Here is a 20,192-nt window from a genome sequence, read left to right as displayed (position 1 = left end):
CTTAAAACGCATAATACATTTAACTCGGTTGTCAGACTAACTGATAACGTTACGCTGCAAACTCACAAACGTATCATTGCGTTGCCACTCACATTCCGTTTTTACGAAGTGTTATTCTTGTTTTGAAGAGGAAAAAATGACTTGTACAAGTATCTCTTGGCTATTCAGACAGCAATACGATGAGCTTGTTGAAGTTAGAGATATTACTGGTGATGTCTCGTTTGCGAAGCAATTTCCTGATTTTGTTACGGTCTGGGATTAAAGTGACAATTGAAGCAGAAACGAAAATCGTAGCGGAAACGACCGATGCCTTTCGTATAGCCTTGTGAGATAGAATTTCGTCGCATTGCGTATCATCTTTATGACTTCATGCAGTCGCGCGTTGATCTTTAAAATCGAAGTATTTTCAATTTTTACCGTTTTTTTTTTCCCCATTTAACTAACGTTAGCAGGTAGAATCGAGTGAAGCGCGAGCATTCGCTCATCCAAGTGTAGTGACATTTATATAATTTAGGCACCGATGTACAGGTAGGGTGTGCGTGTTTCCTTCGATGAGCGAGGTTTCGCTGTGTGAACAGCGATAATATTATTTTTAGGATCAAGGGTCTTAAGAACTGTTATTATGCTAAATATCAGAATAACTAACACACGGATTTTCAAATCAGGCCATGATATGAAGCAATAAGGAATGGGATAATAGCACGAAAGGCAATTATAGAACATTTGCGACTGCCTTTCATATTGTTCGTATGCCGGTAAGTTTTCATCAGTAGAATCTGGTAATATTATTAAATGAGTTTTAAGAAGAGGTAAAGCTGTTTTTGAAATCGAAGTTTTATAATAAATAAGACTGAATAAGCGAATAATGTGGTATTTCTGATGAAAATAAGAAATTGTTAAACTTCAGATTTTCCAGAAAATGACTATCAAGCGAATAAGTGGATATTAGGGAGCTCATGAAATGGATAAAAAAACAAAGATAAATATATAAAAATGTATTCAAATTATTGTAGATGCCCTCATTTAGATGGTGACTTTTGTACGTATGGTCGTATGGACGTATCACATGCAACCTTCGAGCAGATCAGGCGAGTGCGAAAATTGAACTTGTTGTTAAATTTGTATACGGCTATGGCATATTCATTGCTTATTATGAAGTCAAACAAAGAAGAAAGGTATAATTCAGTGCATCAAAACTAATCCAAAAACGAGTCCAAATATCTGGAATATAACGATTGGTATACATAGAGCGTCTTTAAGTATTTTGACGTCCACATTATTTCCCCGGCACCTTTTGTTTTCAAAATAATGAATAGCGATTGTTAATTAAGAATAATAGTTACACAAAGACAGGGTAATATATTCACTGACCCAAAATTAGTTGTAAACAGGGAATCGTATCAAAAAACGCAGCAAGTTCATTCGTATCCAACCATTTTACGAGCATAGCTTAATTGCGGCAAGATATAGAATTTCATGAAAGAGGCGATGCAACAGAGAAGCGATTTATTGAGCAGTGCATGATGCGATGGTCATCGATGCACATCGCGCAATCGGCATGAAGGTGGTAATGATATTGAAATATAGATCTTAACTTTTATAGACGAATTGACCGCTGGTTCGTCACAGGCGAGCAGTTTTAGAAGTGTTGGAAACTCTACCTTATGACGTTTTGGTCAAAATATATAAGTGCAATACCGTAAAATAGTACATTGGTTTGGTGATAGGTTATATTTCTCAACTCAGTTCTTCTTGGCCTAGACTAGAGCAAATGAACAACTAATGTAGCATCACATAAGTTAGACTTAATTGCTTGGATTATTATAAATATGAACAAGAAAGTAGAGCGACCTTTTGACTCAGAACTGCTGTGCTTTGAAGTGCCATATCCTCTTGCCAGATTTTATGCTGGCTATTTGTTGTTGTAGTGGAGGATTAATATCGCCGACCTAGTGTGCTATGCCACCGACAACTTCTGGTCGTAAAGTTTCCGGCACACTCGACCCAAAAATAGCAACTTTTTTTTATAGCCAAAGTATATTAAATAGTCCAATTCTTATTGAAAAAAATTTTAGTTTAAATTTAGATTACTTGATCAAAAGGATTAAATGAACCAAACTTTACCGGGTGCATACCACAAAATACGCGATTCTGTGAACCGTGCATGCCACGGCGTTTCATAAAACCGATTCATTGAACGGAAAATATCTATCTGACACGGGTGATTTTTGTGGTAGCAGATTCCGCAGCGAATCGAAAATTTTAGGGAGCATGTTTTGACAAGTTTTGTCAAAAATCAAATTTTGATGGGCGAAGTCATTTAAAAGCGTCGTGCACTATTCCCAAATTAAAAATTAAAAGAAATGTAAAAATTCATATTCTCAATACACAAAAAGAAGTTTGTCATTTGAGAGTTCTGATATTTTGTGTTCTCATTATTATCTCATTCTAGAGTTTTTGTGACAGAATTCACACACTAGTCAAGATATTTCTGTGAAAATAGAGTAAAGAAAAAGAGTAGTTTATCACAATTCCCTCTGTGTCAAAACAACATATATGAATTTCGAGTAATATATGATGTGAATTATCCGTGATTTTTACCGTTTCAACGTCCCTCCATGCGATGTTGTTATGAACAATAATATGCTGCATAGTTGTTTTATCAAAAACAGTATCCATTTACTTCCTTTACCTTCAATTAGTATATTTTTGTATTTGTACAAATAGATAGTAGATTACATAACGTAAAATGCTTTTTGCTTTGTTTTAGAAATATGTACGAAAGTGCGCAACAGTTCACTTTTGGATAATGGCAATCTCATGCCTTTTTATAAAGTGCAGGAGAATATTTAGCTCACTAAATCGGTTTTCACGGAATATATTTTATTGGAAGAAACCACAAAAATTGGGACTTTGTTCTCTATTATCTGGATTGTTCATTGCGTCTACGTTAACGTGAGTATTATATAGTTGGTACTACTGTAGTATGTGAACCAAGATGGCGGACACCGGAACGTAGTATGTGTACCAGGTTAGGGTTAGGCCTAACCCTATTCTAATTTTCCTCATTTTAGTTCTATCACGAGTTCGGGGACTAGCCAAGTGAATCCCGTAGTATTTGTACCTGAAATTATGACCTAACCCTAACCGGGTACACATACTACGTTCCGGTATCCGCCATCTTGGTTCACGTACTACGGGAGTACAATATAGTTGTATATCATTCCTTACCTAACAAAACGTTGGATTGTATACCATGTTTTCCCGAAAAAATACCTAGCCTGAAAATAAGACAAATAGAAGCGTGTTAATTATAAGGAAATGGACATCAGTTTTCATATTTGTTATATTTGAAAATCTCGTAATGCTTTGTAATTTAGTTTTTGATAAATGATATAGAAGGAATCCTCCAAAATACTCCTTAGTGTTATTTCTCGAAAAAAAAAAATTGAAATAAGACCCTGTCCTATTTTCGGGGAAATACAGTACTTACCTCGGTTCGCGAATGTTAAGTTTGATCGCTGAATTCAGCTAGTCAGCCGCGAAAATGCGATTTGGTGTGTGGTCATGAATTTCGTGTTGAACCTTTCGTTAAATTTTCAAATATCGTAATTATTCATTTATCTATAATTATTATGTTGTTGTGATCTGTTCCCGTCATATGTGGCGAATAATTTATTGACAGGAACAGGTGATGCATATTGCAAATGCGTTTTTAAATGCTTTTTCAGACCTGAAAATACTTCGAAACATTCATATTGATACTTTGTAATGACGTTTTATTCTTGGCTCTGTATTTACATGGCGAGTGGAATACTATCGTTTACCACCTTTACCTCTCACGATAGATCAGACGCTCGGTGACGACCAGGGTCGCAAACTTTGTATAGCCTATTGGAGACTATTTTCCTTAAACGCATTTCCGACACACTCTCAATTACCCTAGTCATTTTACAATATCCCCAACGAGATTTGAACTAATCTGACTGATTCTAATCTATTAATTGCCAATCCTGCAAATTTTCGACACACCGCCGCTGCAACTTGTGTCCATATTTATCCAACCGGCAATCACATAAAAATAAAACAGGATATTAAAACTGAACAATTATTCATAAATAACAAGTTGATATATTTCTAAATGAACGTCTGCAATTGCTTTGAATGAATTCTGGTCACAACCCAAAACCAAATTCTTTTTGTATAAGCATATTCCAGCAAGTATTTTTTTTTGCCCAAACTTGTTCGAATCCTGGCGTTAAGTTAGATTTTTCATATTTCCGACTGAAATCATAAAACGGTCATAAATTATGAGTCATGTCACCCAATTTCAAACAAATTTTCGAATGCCAGTCTTCTTTTTATTAGTCCTGCAACATCACTCGGCTCTTTCGTTGGTGCAAGATACATCTGCAATAAGATTTCCGATCTAACTCCAACACAAAGAAGCATGTGTCAGGCCAATATGAACGCAATAGTTGAAGTCAATGAAGGAACACACATGGCCCTTGAAGAATGTCAACGACAGTTTAAGCATGAAAGATGGAACTGTAAAACTCAAGAAGGAGTTTCAACCTCCATTTTTGGTCAAGATGAAGTACTTGGTGAGATTTTGAGTACCAATAATTTTGAGATAATTGTATAGGTTTTGCTATAAATCTTAGTTTGTGGTGATTTGTTTCTTTCGATTTGATAACACGGTTTCGATTCGCTAACACGGTAAATAATTGAAAGGAACAGAATCCTTTTGAGCCTATATATATATATATAGGATATAGCCTATTATATTTATCAAACTCTGTGAGTTTGTATGCATGGGCTTTGTACCGTACATTATTGGACAAAATAAGTACCAATTACCATCCATTCAGCCACTCCAACTCGCTAAACAGTATTAGGTTTTATAAGTACTGTGGTGCCAGGTAAAACAGAAGTAAAAGTGCTATTTGTTTTATAGCTATCTCGTTGGGTCTAGTGCTATTTTGTGACAGGTTTATGTTTGTTTTGAACATTACATATATTTGGGATATTTCTATATGCTGGATAGACGTTTTGATTATTAAACCCTTAAGTATCCCAAAGATTAAAAATTCGAATTTGATACTCTGAGTAAATTTTTATTATAAGTCAATGCAACTTTGCGTCTATGAGGGCTGCCATCAATTTGGCGTATAATCTATCATCAGGGATGCTATACGCCAGCGAATTCGCCACTGTGTCGTATATTTCAAGTAGGAATATTATATAGATCGCTAGGCCGAGAAATTGGCTGACAGTTTGATTTATTCGAAAGAAAATGGTATATTCAAATTAATTGACCCCAAAAGTGTCTGGGAGACGTAAGTGACGGTGGATTACTGTAGAATAACAGTTTACGTGATTTCTCATTACTCAGCTATCATGGAATTTGTATACGAGCTTCGATGATTTTTGTAATTCCTTAAAAAGCACCACAATTGGAATCAATCAAATTTAGAATCGTCTTTCAATTAAATTTTCGATCAACATCCCCAATTTCTATGTTTTGCGTCTGAATTTAAAAAACAGAAACACTAGTTTTATTTATGCGTCAAACGTTAATAGGTAATCAATTTTCGCGTCATCTTAGAGAGGATTTCCTTCATTTACATAATGCGAATCCTTTAAGCAGTTATATTTCACCCACACTGTTTTCGGTTTCCGAAAGAATTACTGTGCCCCGGGGGCGGGGCCAACCACTGCAGTGACGTAATATTCCAATTTGTGTGTTGGATTCGCATTTAATGGAATAATCGGAAAAACCCAATTCTTATTTTCAGAATATTTATAGATTATTGCCTTCATCTGGATTAAGAAGGGTGGAAGGAGCGGCCACCAGGTTTCCCTATTTTTAGGTCCCTATTTATAATGTAAATTTCTTTTTAAAACACTTGAAAAATTTAAATGATTTTAAGCGTCATTCACGACACTATGACACATTATTCAAACCAGATAAATTATTTTGAAATCGATCAATATTAAATTGAATATGAAGGTTGTAGGCTAACCTTATTGTTGATCGCTGCCATTACCATGTTCGTGACGATGAAAGTATAACTTGTTACCAAAACTCTAAAATTTAAAATTGTGAAAAAGCTGATCGAGTGTTTACATTTTCTGCAAAAAGATGGACTATGCTTAGAAATTCCCTTGCATGTATAGATTTTTTTTTAATTCTATATCGCAGTTACTTTTGATTTTCAATAATCCTAATGAATCTACTTTGCGAAAATAAATCACATTGTAAGCGAAACATTGCAAAATTTAATATAAATCATGAAGATTTATAGTTTTTAAAAACAAAACAGCATTTGTTTCAGAATTTGTTTGAATCAAATTTGCAACATTAATGCAACACAATACAGCCCGATAAAGATGGGAATTTGGTGATGCCTGTTTTTCAAGCAAATAAATATCACAATCAGATTTTATTTGTCATTTATATTCTTAGCGAAACGAATTTTACTTAGCAGCCTATTTTTGATGGCGTGGTCCCACCTATCTTTTTATCTTTCATGCAAACGCAACTTTCGCGTTTCCGTTGTTTAAAAATATTTTAGATGTAGTTCCGATTGCATCCAAATTATTCTTTGCCAAACATGGGGGGTATATAAACAGTATCTTCCATTTGTTATTTATCTATTCTATATCCTTGATCATATATAAATGAAAAGTTATCTTTCGATTCGGAACAAATCAACCAGTTTGGGAACCACTCAGTTGCGTGAGTGAATCATAATCGGAGAATAGCGAATTTTAATCCCAATATTTATCCAAGGATTTTGGTGTAGTGACGTTATCTCGAACGAACACATTCGTCAAGTTTACCGCTGTTTTTTCTCAGGATAGTCTAGGAATGTAGAAAGGAAGACAAATAGATGGGAATCTGAATTGAAAAATAAAATAAAATTCATAAACCGCAAATATCGACAGTAATAAAAATATCTGTCATTTTGGACAAGGGTCGGTCCGTGAGAGACAATGTCAAAGATACAGCTCATTGATACTAGAGACCAGAATGTAAACAAACGCGCTTTTTAGACCCATCTTCCCACCAATGAAATAGGCTGGAGGTCATATGCTTCTTGTGCCACATACCCTTAAACGTTGTAGAAATAAATATTCACTAGTATTCGGCCTATTACAAAAAGAAGAAAATAGCAGTCTTCATGTTTAATCAAAGTATGCATTTGAATTATTTCATGAGTGAAATAGACATATGTTTTTTTGTACCGTTTACTTTTATGTATCATAATTCGATATGCTATAAAAAACGGCAGTATTCCAATTTCTCTTATATATTTTACGTCCAGAATAACGTCCAAATTACGAAACTGGAATATAGCGGACTTTATCTATAATTTCATATCTAAATTGAACGCAAACTTGATTTACAATAATTCGAAGCATTCATTTTAATTATTGCGGGAATTCACATCTTCAACCAAACGCAACATAACAATTTTATTTCTGTATGAATCCCTTTCAAAGGATTTAAAAAAGAGTATTTTTTCTATGGTCAGTTGTGTTATCCGCCAAGAATTTTGAAATAAATTCACATATTTCATGATTTTTTCAGGAACGAAAGAAGCGGCTTATAAGAGTGCTATCCGAGCAGCTGGCGTATTATATGCAATTGTTACTGCTTGTGGGAAAGGAAGTTTAAGGTAAAAATTTGAAAATAGATTTTAAATCGAAGAATTTAAATCGGAGCATACTATTAGCGGTTTTGATTACGTACTTTGCTTATTTTTGTGGCGAGCATCGGAGTGAGATGCATTGTATTATTATTATAATGGATCAGTACAGAGCAAAAGGTTGCAAGTCTTCCATTTCACCTGTCTCAAAGCCTGATAAGATTTCCCCTTAGTTATTTTTATAGTTATTCCGTCGATATCAATATACATTGATGTCTCAATGGTTTTTCTTGCAATTTATTTATGAAATGGTACATCAAAATATTACAGCTTTATTTAATCGCTATCATTTCACATGAATTCTAATTTTATTAGTCAATGAGCCAGTCACTTTGATTTTTCAAATTCTGAAAAATGATTATTTGGCTAAAAATTCCGTTAAACTAAATTCCTTAGTCCGCACTACACGCAACCATTCCGTACAAAAATAGACTTTTATCAAGCATGAGTCATAGTTGAAACAAGGCCCTAAATCGTGTTTTTACACCATTTTACGCATGAATGAAAAATTGTAACAATATTGCTACCCACATCGACACGATACTACAAACATGAACTATCAAGCTAGGGAAATCGATATCATATATTTGGCCGGTATTGGTATTAGTAAAATTAACTTCAAAGGATACCGATATTTCCATGCTTATACCAATGCCCCTATATTGCCTTATTTTCTTATAATTTTTAAATAATACACCACATAGTACATAATAAGTCATTATGAAAATAATTTTTAGTTTTTCAATTTGCTAGCTATTGTTTTTTATTTGTTGCTTTCAAATTTATATGCAAATTCAGGCTTCTATGAAACGTTATATAATAAAAGGTATGCAACCTTGTTTCAAGGTTCAAAAGGGTTCGTTAAAACAGAAAAATATTTTATAATATATTTTCATATATTTTCTGATATAATATCAATAACGTCCATATTGATGTATCATCACAAATGCACTGTAATATCCTTATCCGAACTGTGGGATTTTGAGAATTGTGTTTTACAAATAATTTAGATTTAATATTCCAAACATAGCATTCAATTAATCTTTATATGAACAGGGTGACACAAAAGTAAGCTATAAAACTTCATGAAATAAAATATATATTAAGTGCAATGATTTTCTTGAAGAAATGATAAATGTTATACAAAACAGTAATTTTGTTTATCTGATTTTTCAAAATAGACCTTTTTTAAATAGTAGTAATTTGGATATTGGCCAAATTAAATTCTTTTGACACCATTACATGTGTCCTAAATTCCAATTTCGAAGTAATAAATTCACCCAAACTACAAAGGGGACTGGTACATTAGAATTGTGTAAGACGCGCATTTTAGGACAGGTGATATTATTTCCATATTTTGGTATTCAAAAATATACCGTATTATTGTTGTAGGTGATAATATTTTAACGACTGAAACGGCGTCAAAACGGTAACTTGACACCTTTATACATTTTTAGAGATTGCGGCTGCGACAAAAGTAAGCGAGGTTATTTTGAAGGAATAAACAGCACAAGGTGGGGTCGCAAGCTGCTATCTCGAGCCGAAAGAGCAACACAAACTTGGAAATGGGGCGGATGTTCTGTCGATATGAACCACGGACTGAGATATAGCCGTGAATTTTGGGATGCCCGTGAAACCAAACGCGATTCACGGGCACTCATGAATTTGCACAATTACGAGGCTGGCAGGAAGGTGAGCATCATGTCGTTATGTTTTACTTCTGCCCGCGGGTGACGTTGGTTTGTGTCGTCAAACAATGTTCGTTTCAAAAAGGATAATATTTCACTGTGTCGGGAATTAGACCAACACGCCAAATTGCTGGTGTAATTTAGGTGGTTATCACATAGTTTTAACATGAGGTTTTTATATTGAAGAATATGTTAAATTATTTCCTTCTGTCGTGAATTGTCAGCAACAAGTGATATCGATTGTCGGTAGCGTATGTCATCCATTATTATTTTGGAAAATTGCACGACAGATAGGATCTGTTACATTACAAAGAACATACTCGACTATGCGTGGGCAAAGGATCATCTTACGTGATTTTTTTTTATAATTTGCGTGTTTTTGCGGTACGTGATATCATTTTAAATTGGAAATAAGTTAACTATTTCATCAGAATTGTGTCTGAATATAGATTTCCTCCAATTCGGATGGTCTACGCAATGTTGTATTCTACGTTTTATTAGGGTCTGGCTTGCCAAAATTCACAAAGTTAAAATAAAATGTTAATTTATTCATTGCATCGTCCTATATATATATATATCATTCGTCTGATCAAGCCATGCGCTGTCAAAACAATGATTCCCAGTTTACTAATAATTTTTCTTCAACTTCTGGGCGCAAGTTAAGTCTACAATCAAACAATATTACGTGTTCAGGCTGCGAATTTTGATTTATATATATTTTAAGGTTTGGACCATAAAAAGAGTTAGCCTTTTCACAACACCAACTTCAAAATCTAACCTCACATATTGTACACAAAAATGTTATTTTTCATTACGAGAATGATGCCAAAATTAGATTCAGTAAGATTCATTCATATTATCAGTTGATGTTTCGGCACAAATTACGTTCTCAACAACTAATGTTACTGTAGACATATCAAAGGCGCAGTTGTTAGAAATAATCTTGATCGGAAGGTATAAAGTTCGGAATATAGACAATATTTCATCCCACAACACAGCGGAAATGTCGCGATGGTTTGTTTCATGGTGGCATTGGTTTCTCGTACCGTTCAATGCCTCAACTCTTCAGACGGTGTCGATTGTAAAACTGGTTTTATTTGTCCTGACTAACATGGCAGAAAACGGAAGCATACCACTGAATATATGGGAATAAAAAATAAACCCTTTTTTCAGACTGTCGCAAAGAAACTTCGAATACAGTGTAAATGTCATGGAGTATCAGCTTCCTGTACAACTAATACTTGTTGGGTGACATTGCCAGATTTTAGAGATGTCGGAAACACACTCAAAAAGGCATACACAAGATCAAGAAAAGTAAATGGGGATTCCGAGAAACATGGACGAATAAGATACCAAACTTTGATGTATATGCGTAAAGGGGCTCCCACAAAACCCCACAAGCGAGAATTAGTGCATATAGACAGAAGTCCATCTTATTGTGCACGAGATATCTCAACAGGAACACTTGGTACTGTCGGAAGAATATGTAACAAAACATCTACTGACAAAAACAATTGCACACATCTTTGTTGTGGCAGGGGATATAAAACGCAAGAAAAAATACGAAAATGGGCCTGTAAATGCAAGTTTTTCTGGTGCTGCAGAGTTACATGTAAAGAATGTCATGAAGTCACTAAGCAATACGTTTGTTTGTGAAGGTATGATTTTTTTTGTATGTTAATCTGGGCTACTTCTTAATCAAAGTTTAACTCTTACAAAAACGGAAAATACAAAAAATTATTTTGTCGTTATACTATTTATAGTCACAGTATGCCCCATAGTTGCATTCGGGTGCGGCGGATTAGTAGTTAGCGTATTTATCTAACTGTTGGTATTGGAGATTATTTATCTGTGGGTTCGGCCTAACGACTAACCCAAGTCCTGCGTCCCACCCAGGGCGTATTGTGTATGTTATGCGAATTACTGGGATTGATTTTGATTATTCCAAATCGTTTATTGTCTATCTTGAAACAACGGTGTTTTAGAGCCATATGGTACTTCAGTGGCTGGGTCGCTAAAAAAGGAATTCACTGTGTGACCGCAGATTGTCAACCAGGGGCGAAAAAATTGCTCAATTGTCGCTGATAGGATTGTTCAATTACTACTCTTTTGCATCACCTAGAAGCGATCATAAACAAACATTTATACATCCAAAGTGTATTTTCAAAGTACTGTAGTAATTTTTCCCTGTCATTCATTATGAATGTATGAATAAAAATTATCCATATTAGACTTGGTGTATATGACATCTAAAATAATTTTTTCGACTGTCCTATATTGTTTCAAATTTAAATTCTAATTCGTTTTTCCACAGCGAAGCAGCGTTGAGTGGTCGCGAATGAACGTAAGGAACAGACATTTTTCTGAGAATGGAATCTAGCGCAGGTGCAGGTCAGAGGTCGCACATCACGTGAGCAAAGAAGCAATGCTGTTTGCCGACGACTTCATTTGCTGTCGCGAAATAGTAACAAGGGACCTTTGTAACATACGCGGGTGTACGTGAAAATTCTATGGAAGACTGATCGTATGCTTCGATATGGCCACAACGGAAAAAAGGCCGATGTATTTCATGTTTCTTTGTGAAGATTTACTTCTGCGTTCTATGAATATTCGAAACGAAGTTAAAGCAAAGGATACTTTTTGACTTGAACAATAAATCTAACTGTTATCGTTATGAGAAGATTTCAGCATATTTGTAATAATAACGTATATACCTAAATAATCTGAGGACGTATGGCATTGAATAATGATTTTCAACTCGTTGCTGTACAATTGTGATCAAAAAGAACCTTATTGATTGTATCCTACTATAATTTATTTGATATCATATTTTTTTTAAATATTTTATTTGCGTACATAACTGCTTCATGTCTTTCCGTAATTGTCACTAAGATTCGGGATAATATTCTGACTTTTGGCTGCATGCTTTATCATTCTTCCAAAACAAGTATTCATTCATTTCCAAATCTTGTGATTAATCTGGTTGAGTAAAAATCAGTTAATTAAATTATTTGACCAATTTCGTAATGGAAATAATTTATTCAATTATGGATTTTATTGAAACTTTTTACCTATTCCTGAACGATTGTGTACAATCATAATTTATTTTTATGTACATAAAACAAGGCCTGATCAGTAATTACGTTTCTAAAATAGCAGAATTGAATTGTGTTAATTGGTCAAAACATTTTTTGCTACGAATTCCATCTCTAGAAAAAAATCGCTTCAAATTCTAAACAAAAATGGCATCGTAAATGTATTAAACGCATATTGATAAGGAAATCATATTTTATGAAATCTAGCTTTGTCATTTGGAAAGTACAAATTGGAATTTTGCTCTAAAGTATTAATTATAAAGTGCACCATTACGATAAAAACTGAGCTTGAAATGTAACAGATTTGTTAATTGGTTTGATTGAAATAGCCAAATATTGAATTTTATGTCTTGATTTTTTATAATATATTTACTAAAAGTGTAGCAACCGATTGTATAAAAATACGTTCTTCAATGAATCAAATTGAATATTTCCAAAACTAAACTTTCGAATATTTTAATAACTTTACACCTAATTTATATCAGACAAGTCACAATACATTTATTTGTTTTACTGGCCAACAGTTTATTCATTATTTCATACATATTGTACACTTTACATTTCCCTTTATTTCTGTTAATTTTTCTTTTAAACTACCTTATTGTGTTAAAAGATATTTCTACCTTTTAAAAATAAAAGTTAAGTATATCTCCGTGTTCATCAGTTGTATACTTAATATGAAAGGTATGCCGTGCTCTGTATCGCTGTTAGATGATCAAGTCAAACGTTATCTTGAGGTTCGGCGGTGTGGCGCATCGTGCTAAGTGTTAGGAATAACTTCGCCACTGCACCTCTGCGTCCAATGGGGGATGATTATGTACTATAGGATTGCTGGACTCATCGCCGCCGGAAGGTAGTTCACGTAACCGCTGGTTGGTTACGGCTTCCTCCGCCATCAAGTCCATGCCTCTGAAAACGAAGGTGACCGTACATTTGAACCCACGTGTATATCCGTGGGTTCAATCTATATGCGGGTGCTAAAACCCATGGGTTAGGGTTGGTATGGGTTCAAATATACGTAAAACAAAAAAATGTTCATAGGTGCAATAGTATGCAGGTGCAATTGTCGTGGGTTCAAATGTACGTGGGTTCAGATGTAATGGAACCGAAAACGAATAACTGACTTATCTTTTCCCCCACCCGACATGGACTGGTAACCGTACGAGAGGCCTTTGTTCGCCATATGATCTCATCGGCTTCCCTCTCGCCCGGCGATTTCAATCGTGTGCTGAGAACGTGATAGCTTGATAGTACTAAAAGAAGAAAGTAGCTGAGATAATAAATCAGTACTAAAAATGGAAGAAGTAGCTGAAAGCCTATTATTGTGAATTTTGTTCTATACTACTCGATATTTGTTCCGAAAATTAGTCGTTTTGCTTCAACCAAGGAACACCTTATCCGCCACGCTGGACGGACGTTTTTCTCAGCAAACTCGGTGCTCAGCTGTACCGCTGCCGATGTGCGACGTTTGTAGGCATATGCTTGAGCACTGCTCTCATGTTTTCATATTTACAGTGTTTAGGATGTTACACAGCGCCAGTTACAGGGCAATAATTCTCATAACAATGTGATCACACCGAAGTGTTCATTAAAGAATTTGAATGAAATAAAAGCTATAAATTTTTACGTTCAAAAATAGTATGTATAGTGAAGTGCTATATTTGTACAGGCGAATAGCGAATGCATACCATACGTAAAAGAACCTCCACAACTCCTCAGTTTTCGCAAAGCATGGTTTTCAAATAGGAACCTGGGTTCAATATATACCGTTTTTGGAAGCGTCTGCTCTCTACTGTATATTATAACTGGATAATAACAGCCATAACCGTGTCGGTTCGCCCAGCGAACTGTTTTTTGGCACAACCAAAGTTTATAGTCACTTTGGGCACAACAAGCGCAATTCTCGTCACGTGACCTTGCAACAGCTGTTTTGTGCTACATTAGCTCCCTGTAGTGGAGAAGTCCGACGAGTCCCAGAGCGGTGGTAATCAACAATTTTGGCCCTCGAACGACCTCCTGTTTTATGTTTTGAAACGGGAAAATGTCCTAACATTGACTGTTGTACGAAATTTGTTTTGTAGTAATTATTGTGGGCCTAAGCACATATCAGTTGTATGTTATTTACTTGCCAAACAGTTGGTTGTTATTAACACAGAAATGTGTATATATATCAGTGTATACCAGGCAGAGCTTCGCGATTATGAGTTTAGGGAGAAAAGGTTTTCAAGCCATTAATATGCAAATAGACAGTGAGCAACAGAGTACAACCTAATCGTCCTTATGTAACATAGGCCTCTTCGGAATGATGCGACAGAATGCGGATTTCCATTGTACCCCACACACATTACGAAAAGTTGCTTACGATTTGTCACATGACGTCACCCTCGAAAACTTTTTTTGTTGAGTAAATTATTATTACTCATTTGGCATGTCTAATTAATTTGCGCGGGAAGTCAAAGAAGCGACGCACCGTCCTCTAAGTGTAGCAGACGCATTAGGCTACTGTGTGAAGATGGGCTTGGTTGAGTTTCAGATATTTTCAAGTAGGCTGTGTCAAAGTGACTATAAACTATAGTCTATAACTATACTGTTATAGTCACTTTGGGTTGTGTCGTTTTTGGATATCAACAGGTAAGTAACGCCTAGTGGAGAATGAAATAGAGCTTTGTTTTATGAATTTTACATACTCTGTGATCTAATATAGGCATGCCTGCCATAGCAGGCTGATAGCTTCAATTTATAATATTTTCTACAGAATTAGCTTAAATATAGGATATCAATACCACATTTACTTAAATAAGCCAACGACGAAGACGTTTACCAGGCGTACAGATTAACCACCTAAAGTCACGGAAAAAGTACTTCCATGCGAAAACAGTCCTGGTTGGCGAACTGAAGCATCTGTAAGTAAATTGAATCTGATATGCTTTTGATTAGAACTTTAGTCAAATGGTTACAGTAACGTCAGTAAGCTATGGAAATTGGATTCCTGAAAACTGGATTTTCTCGCAAATGACCAACGCATTTGCCTATCGCGCACAAGCTTACTGGTTAATGAGCTTGACGTGACCTTGTTGGTGATAGTAGCAGGTTAATTAATATGCGGTGCCAATCCTGCTAGTCAATCTGAAATTCATACATTTCACTGATATTTGGAACTGCATAAGTTTACAATACAATGTTACCGCGATTATTGACGTAATGTATCAGCCAGTGTTAAGCTGAACTTCCATTTTTGACAAGAGAAAAAAACGCTGACATCAAAACGTTCCAAAATAGTAAAAACGCAGTATAAACGAGTGTTAATTATTACTTTCGAGAGGTCGAATTGAATATGTGACCTTAGTACATTCAGTTCAATATCTGGGATCAGTTGGTTCGACCAAAGTTCACCTGACCCAAGATTTCCTGGAAATGCAGTGTTTTTGTTTTACTATTAAACAAGCAAACATAACTTCGTAGAATTTTTATAATTTCATCATAATTTTGTAACTGGGACAATTCTCAGGTCTATTCTTCATAATGATATTTAAATTTACAATATTTCCATTGCTAATGAAATAATTGTTCATGTGCTAATATTACCCTTTCTTGTACACTATTAAGATACTTTATTTTTTCAGCTGAAATTCAAATACTGGTTTTATATCTATTAGAAGAGTCGTGCCTAATGACTAAAATAGTAAAATGTATGTATTATGGTTAGCACGAGTAAAACGAAATGGGTAAAACAAAGTTTTTGTGTTTTTTTGCAACGTCTTGCAATGCTAACTAAGTATTTCCTGATGTTTGCAGGGCTTTAGGCGCCTGATATTAAAAGCAAGAGCGAAAGAAGTTGGGCGTCCAAATCGGCGGACTCGTTTTACACTCAAGAGAACCATTCGTAGAGGGGACAGATTGTAAAGACATTTATCGGATCTTCATAACAAAAGGTAATATACATTTATAGATATAAAAAATGGAAAAGTAGGTAGATTTTATAAAATATATATAAAATCAAATTATAGAATATATATTTTGTACTTATTAGTTGTGTATGGTACCGGCTCAGTCTAAGTGAGCGGTATTGGTGTTGTAATTTTAACTTACATGAGTCAGCTTTTTAAAGCCAAAGCTTTTATAGACAACCCCCCTTGACTACGCCTTTGAGCTCGCATCGCATTAATTAAATATACGCGTCTAAAAAATGCGTTTCCTCCTAATATACGGCTTCTATATGCATATGTCCTCATTTGCCATGATTATGAGTGGTAAACCAAAATAAATGTCTTTTCACTGTTGTGAGATAATAAGATTCCTAGATTTTATTTATAACGAGTTAGTCGATACGTAATCGGTTTCCCAGGAGTAGTGTAGAAATGGGCCGTATTTCTTGGGCTCATTCACAACTTTCTGCCAACTTCAAAATTTTTCTGCCCACGTTCCACCTTAAAACATTAGCCGGTAGTTTGCCTGTTCATGACATTTTTATGCTAAATGCACCCCCACCCCTTGGATTCTCTTACCCGGATCAATTTCCGCAATCTTAATATTGACGTGCTTAGAAAACCGTATTAATATATCACATATTCTCAATATATTATCTCCACGGTCAAAGCTCGTATTTCTCATGTTTCCATGCGAAAATGATTTTGCCGGGAATATTCATAATTTGGTAAGATTTATCAAATTTATTTGTTTTTTAGGTGAATTTGAAACATGCCGACTGACAAGCAACCATTTAAATGCACAGTTCTAATATGATTGAAAGTGCCATAGTTTTTGTTTTTGCACGGTCTACTCCATGCTTGCTTTTGATAGAAAATTTTCCTTTCTTAGTTTTTATTTATTGCCAATATTATTGTGTATTTTTGTTCTCTTTCGTGGCTGGGGAGTCGGAAAAATATACCATCCGATTCCCGGTCATTCGAACTATCTTATCCACGGAATCTAAATCGCATCCGGCATTCATGATAACCAAATTGCGTTTTCCAGTCCCTTCACTTTTTGTTGCAATTGTGAATGCGTGAGCTCTCGTGTGGTTGTAGAGTTTTGCGAATCATTCCATCGGGGCATTCAGAGGACCGACGGCAAATGCAATTTTACAGCAAATTGAATTTGGCCTCTGGAACTTCCGTTAAACAAAACAGTTTGATAACAGACGCTGTAGTTTTCTGGATCCGACGAATTGTAGACTTTGTCTCGCAGTCCCGATGTTTAGGCATTTATTCATTGATTATCTAAGTCTATTCAGTGGGCTGGTGAAATAGGTAGGAGTAAAGCATGGTTGTCAGAGTTGAATCGTGGGTTCATAGGAACAAACAACGTGAGTTGTTTCTTCAAATATCATTGATCAACGCATGTTATTACATTGCAGCGGCCGGGCAGATCAAGGATTGTAAGTAATTCCCGTCTTAAAAGGTGGCAATGCAGAATGGTTGTGGAATTATTGTCAAATAGGCTAGTAGTCACTTATCCCAGTAAAGTTCGCCGTTTTTGAAGCAAGCAAGGAACATGTCCCATTATAGAGCGGTGATTACATTAATTCCAAGATTAATTTTTGCGGTTTCACGGCGAAATTGAAACTACTTGGCCAGGTATTTAATTAATCGTAACCGTTGTACGTACGTTCTTATGTACCGTAAATATTGCTTTCCTTAATATTCCCTTGCTAAAGGTTCCCCTCAAGAACAACCCACCTTTAGGATTCTCTTCCCTCTAGTTATTTCCGCGCCCTAAATATTGTATAGTTTATATATATTATCCTCCCCATATATACTAGCTTGACGATCATATCTCATGTTTCCATAAAGAAGTGGTTTTGCCGAGAATATTGATAGTCTGGTAAGATTTGTTTGTTTTAAAAACGGTGAGACTCATTGGTCTATAATTCCGCGACCGTTCTGCATTGCCACATTTGAAGTTGAATTAGTTCGTACAATCTCTGCATGGCCGCCGCAATGTGAGAGCATGCGTTTATCATCAATGATACTTTGAACAACTAACGTGGTTTGATCGTATAAACTCTCGGTTTAACTCTAACTGAGTTACTGACAACTATGTTTTTCACCTGCACCTATTTCACCAGTCCACTTAATGGGCCAGATAACCAAGTCATGAATGTCCAAAAACCGGGGCTGCGTAAACGGGAAAAAGTTTTCGACTCTTTGGACGAAAGTTCAGCGTCCTTGATCAAATTGGTTTAAAAGGAGTTCCCGAAGCAAATTTAATTTGCTATGAAATTGCATCTGCCGCCGTTATTCTGAATGACCAGGAGCGTGGTGGAATGATTCGCAGAACTCAAAAACCACATTGGAGAAAACTCATTTGCAATTGTTAGCACAGAGTTGAGGGCTGAAAAACGCAATTGGGTTGTCGCGAATTCCGGACTCGCATTAGATTTTCTGTGGGTAAGATGGTTCAAATGATCAGAAATCTGATGGTTTATTTTAAATACAAAAATACACACTACGAATACAAAAATACACACTAAAAATTGGCAACGGTACACATTCACCTAGAATCTAGACGTACGTTAAAAAGTCTACAGGCACAGCGTAGGATTTTTGTTTTAATTTAAAATTCCGGTGGACCACGAACCGGATTTGTGTTTTACAGCATGGAGTAATATTACCTTCACGCCTAAAAAATTTTTTATAATAAAAAACAGTGATAAAATTTTGAATTAGCAGTTTAGTTCCGCCTATACGTTATCTGCGTTTTTATTATTTTTGTATTATTTGTGGTTATAGGGTAATTCTTTAAAAACGATTGTTTGTTAGATGTCGCCCAAGAGCCGCGTATATGTATGTGGTCCATCGCATTGACCTCGCTTGACGTAACGCAAGAACGTAATGCAGTGTGATCATCATGATGGCCTTTCAGGCATTCGTGTAGGCGTGAGATCTCAGTCACGGATGCTGGTTAGAATATGTCTAAAGCCCTTTGTGGTATTCTCGATCTAGTTCTTCGAGGACTACTTAATTCTTCATTTTGTAGAACTAAAAAGTTACGATGTGAACTTATCGGGACCCCACGAATGTGTTTGCATGAGAATACATGAGATGACAACTCTCTGCGACAGTTGAACGGCTTGTTGGACACCAAGTGGCCATGCAAACTTATTCAAAATCTGGGTCCCATATGTCTATGTATGAATACATAAGATAACAACGCACTGAAACAATTGAACGACTTGTTGGACACCTGATGAACATGAGGTTAGAGTCCATGATCAATTCTAACCTGCGGCGCCATGGTTTAGGCACCATGACCAAATACCATCTTTATCTATTACATATCACAAACGGAGGAGAAATATCTACCTATAAATTCGTTTCTCACGTTTTTACCTGAAATATGTAAAATGATATGTACTGACATGCCCAATATATATTTCGTTCGTGGTTCCCGCATGGCGAAAAGTACTTTGCTTTGGTTGGTGACATTTGAGATATCTTGAAGATTCGCCAATCACACTATATTATCAGTTGTTTTATCAGGAAGTTTGTATGTTGAATGGCGCTAGATTATTGAATTTTGGCCACCAATCAGTCGTGTAACGTCATTTTAAAATCCGTACATTGCGTAATATTGATGGCATACTGAACGTTTGAATTGAAGGCTCCTTGCGAGAAATACTCAGAAGGAGCACGATTATGTCTGGAAACGCATTAATATTGGTACGTATGAATATAGCTCGAAAATGGCACTAA

The 20,192-nt window shown here is 35.5% G+C and overlaps 1 protein-coding gene and 1 long non-coding RNA gene across 2 annotated transcripts; both read left to right on the top strand.

Annotated features, from left to right (window-relative positions):
* The first annotated feature begins 547 nt into the window (after nucleotides 1-547).
* Nucleotides 548-13,146, top strand: LOC120339692 (protein Wnt-7b-like). Its single transcript, XM_039407873.2, has 7 exons — nucleotides 548-755; nucleotides 2,771-2,955; nucleotides 4,369-4,604; nucleotides 7,598-7,685; nucleotides 9,173-9,407; nucleotides 10,577-11,061; nucleotides 11,718-13,146. The coding sequence occupies exons 1-6, from the start codon at nucleotides 750-752 to the stop codon at nucleotides 11,057-11,059; spliced, it is 1,233 nt and encodes a 410-aa protein (XP_039263807.1). The 5' UTR covers nucleotides 548-749; the 3' UTR covers nucleotides 11,060-11,061; nucleotides 11,718-13,146.
* A 2,111-nt stretch (nucleotides 13,147-15,257) lies between these two features.
* Nucleotides 15,258-19,082, top strand: LOC120339693 (uncharacterized). The gene is made up of 3 exons (XR_005569233.2): nucleotides 15,258-15,401; nucleotides 16,294-16,430; nucleotides 17,184-19,082. It is a non-coding gene; the product is annotated as an uncharacterized LOC120339693 (long non-coding RNA).
* Nucleotides 19,083-20,192: the final 1,110 nt, after the last annotated feature.

Source organism: Styela clava, chromosome 9, assembly GCF_964204865.1.
Source record: "Styela clava chromosome 9, kaStyClav1.hap1.2, whole genome shotgun sequence".
NCBI classification, from domain to species: Eukaryota; Metazoa; Chordata; class Ascidiacea; order Stolidobranchia; family Styelidae; genus Styela; species Styela clava.
The sequence above is the reverse complement of the archived record's forward strand: the minus strand, read 5'-3'. Positions and strand labels throughout refer to the sequence as shown.

Excerpts from the sequence above, each read along its gene's own strand:
- LOC120339692 (XM_039407873.2), top strand. Across the intron at positions 7,686-9,172 it reads TGTGGGAAAGGAAGTTTAAG|AGATTGCGGCTGCGACAAAA; the intron begins GTAAAAATTTGA and ends ATACATTTTTAG. Across the intron at positions 9,408-10,576 it reads ATTACGAGGCTGGCAGGAAG|ACTGTCGCAAAGAAACTTCG; the intron begins GTGAGCATCATG and ends CCCTTTTTTCAG.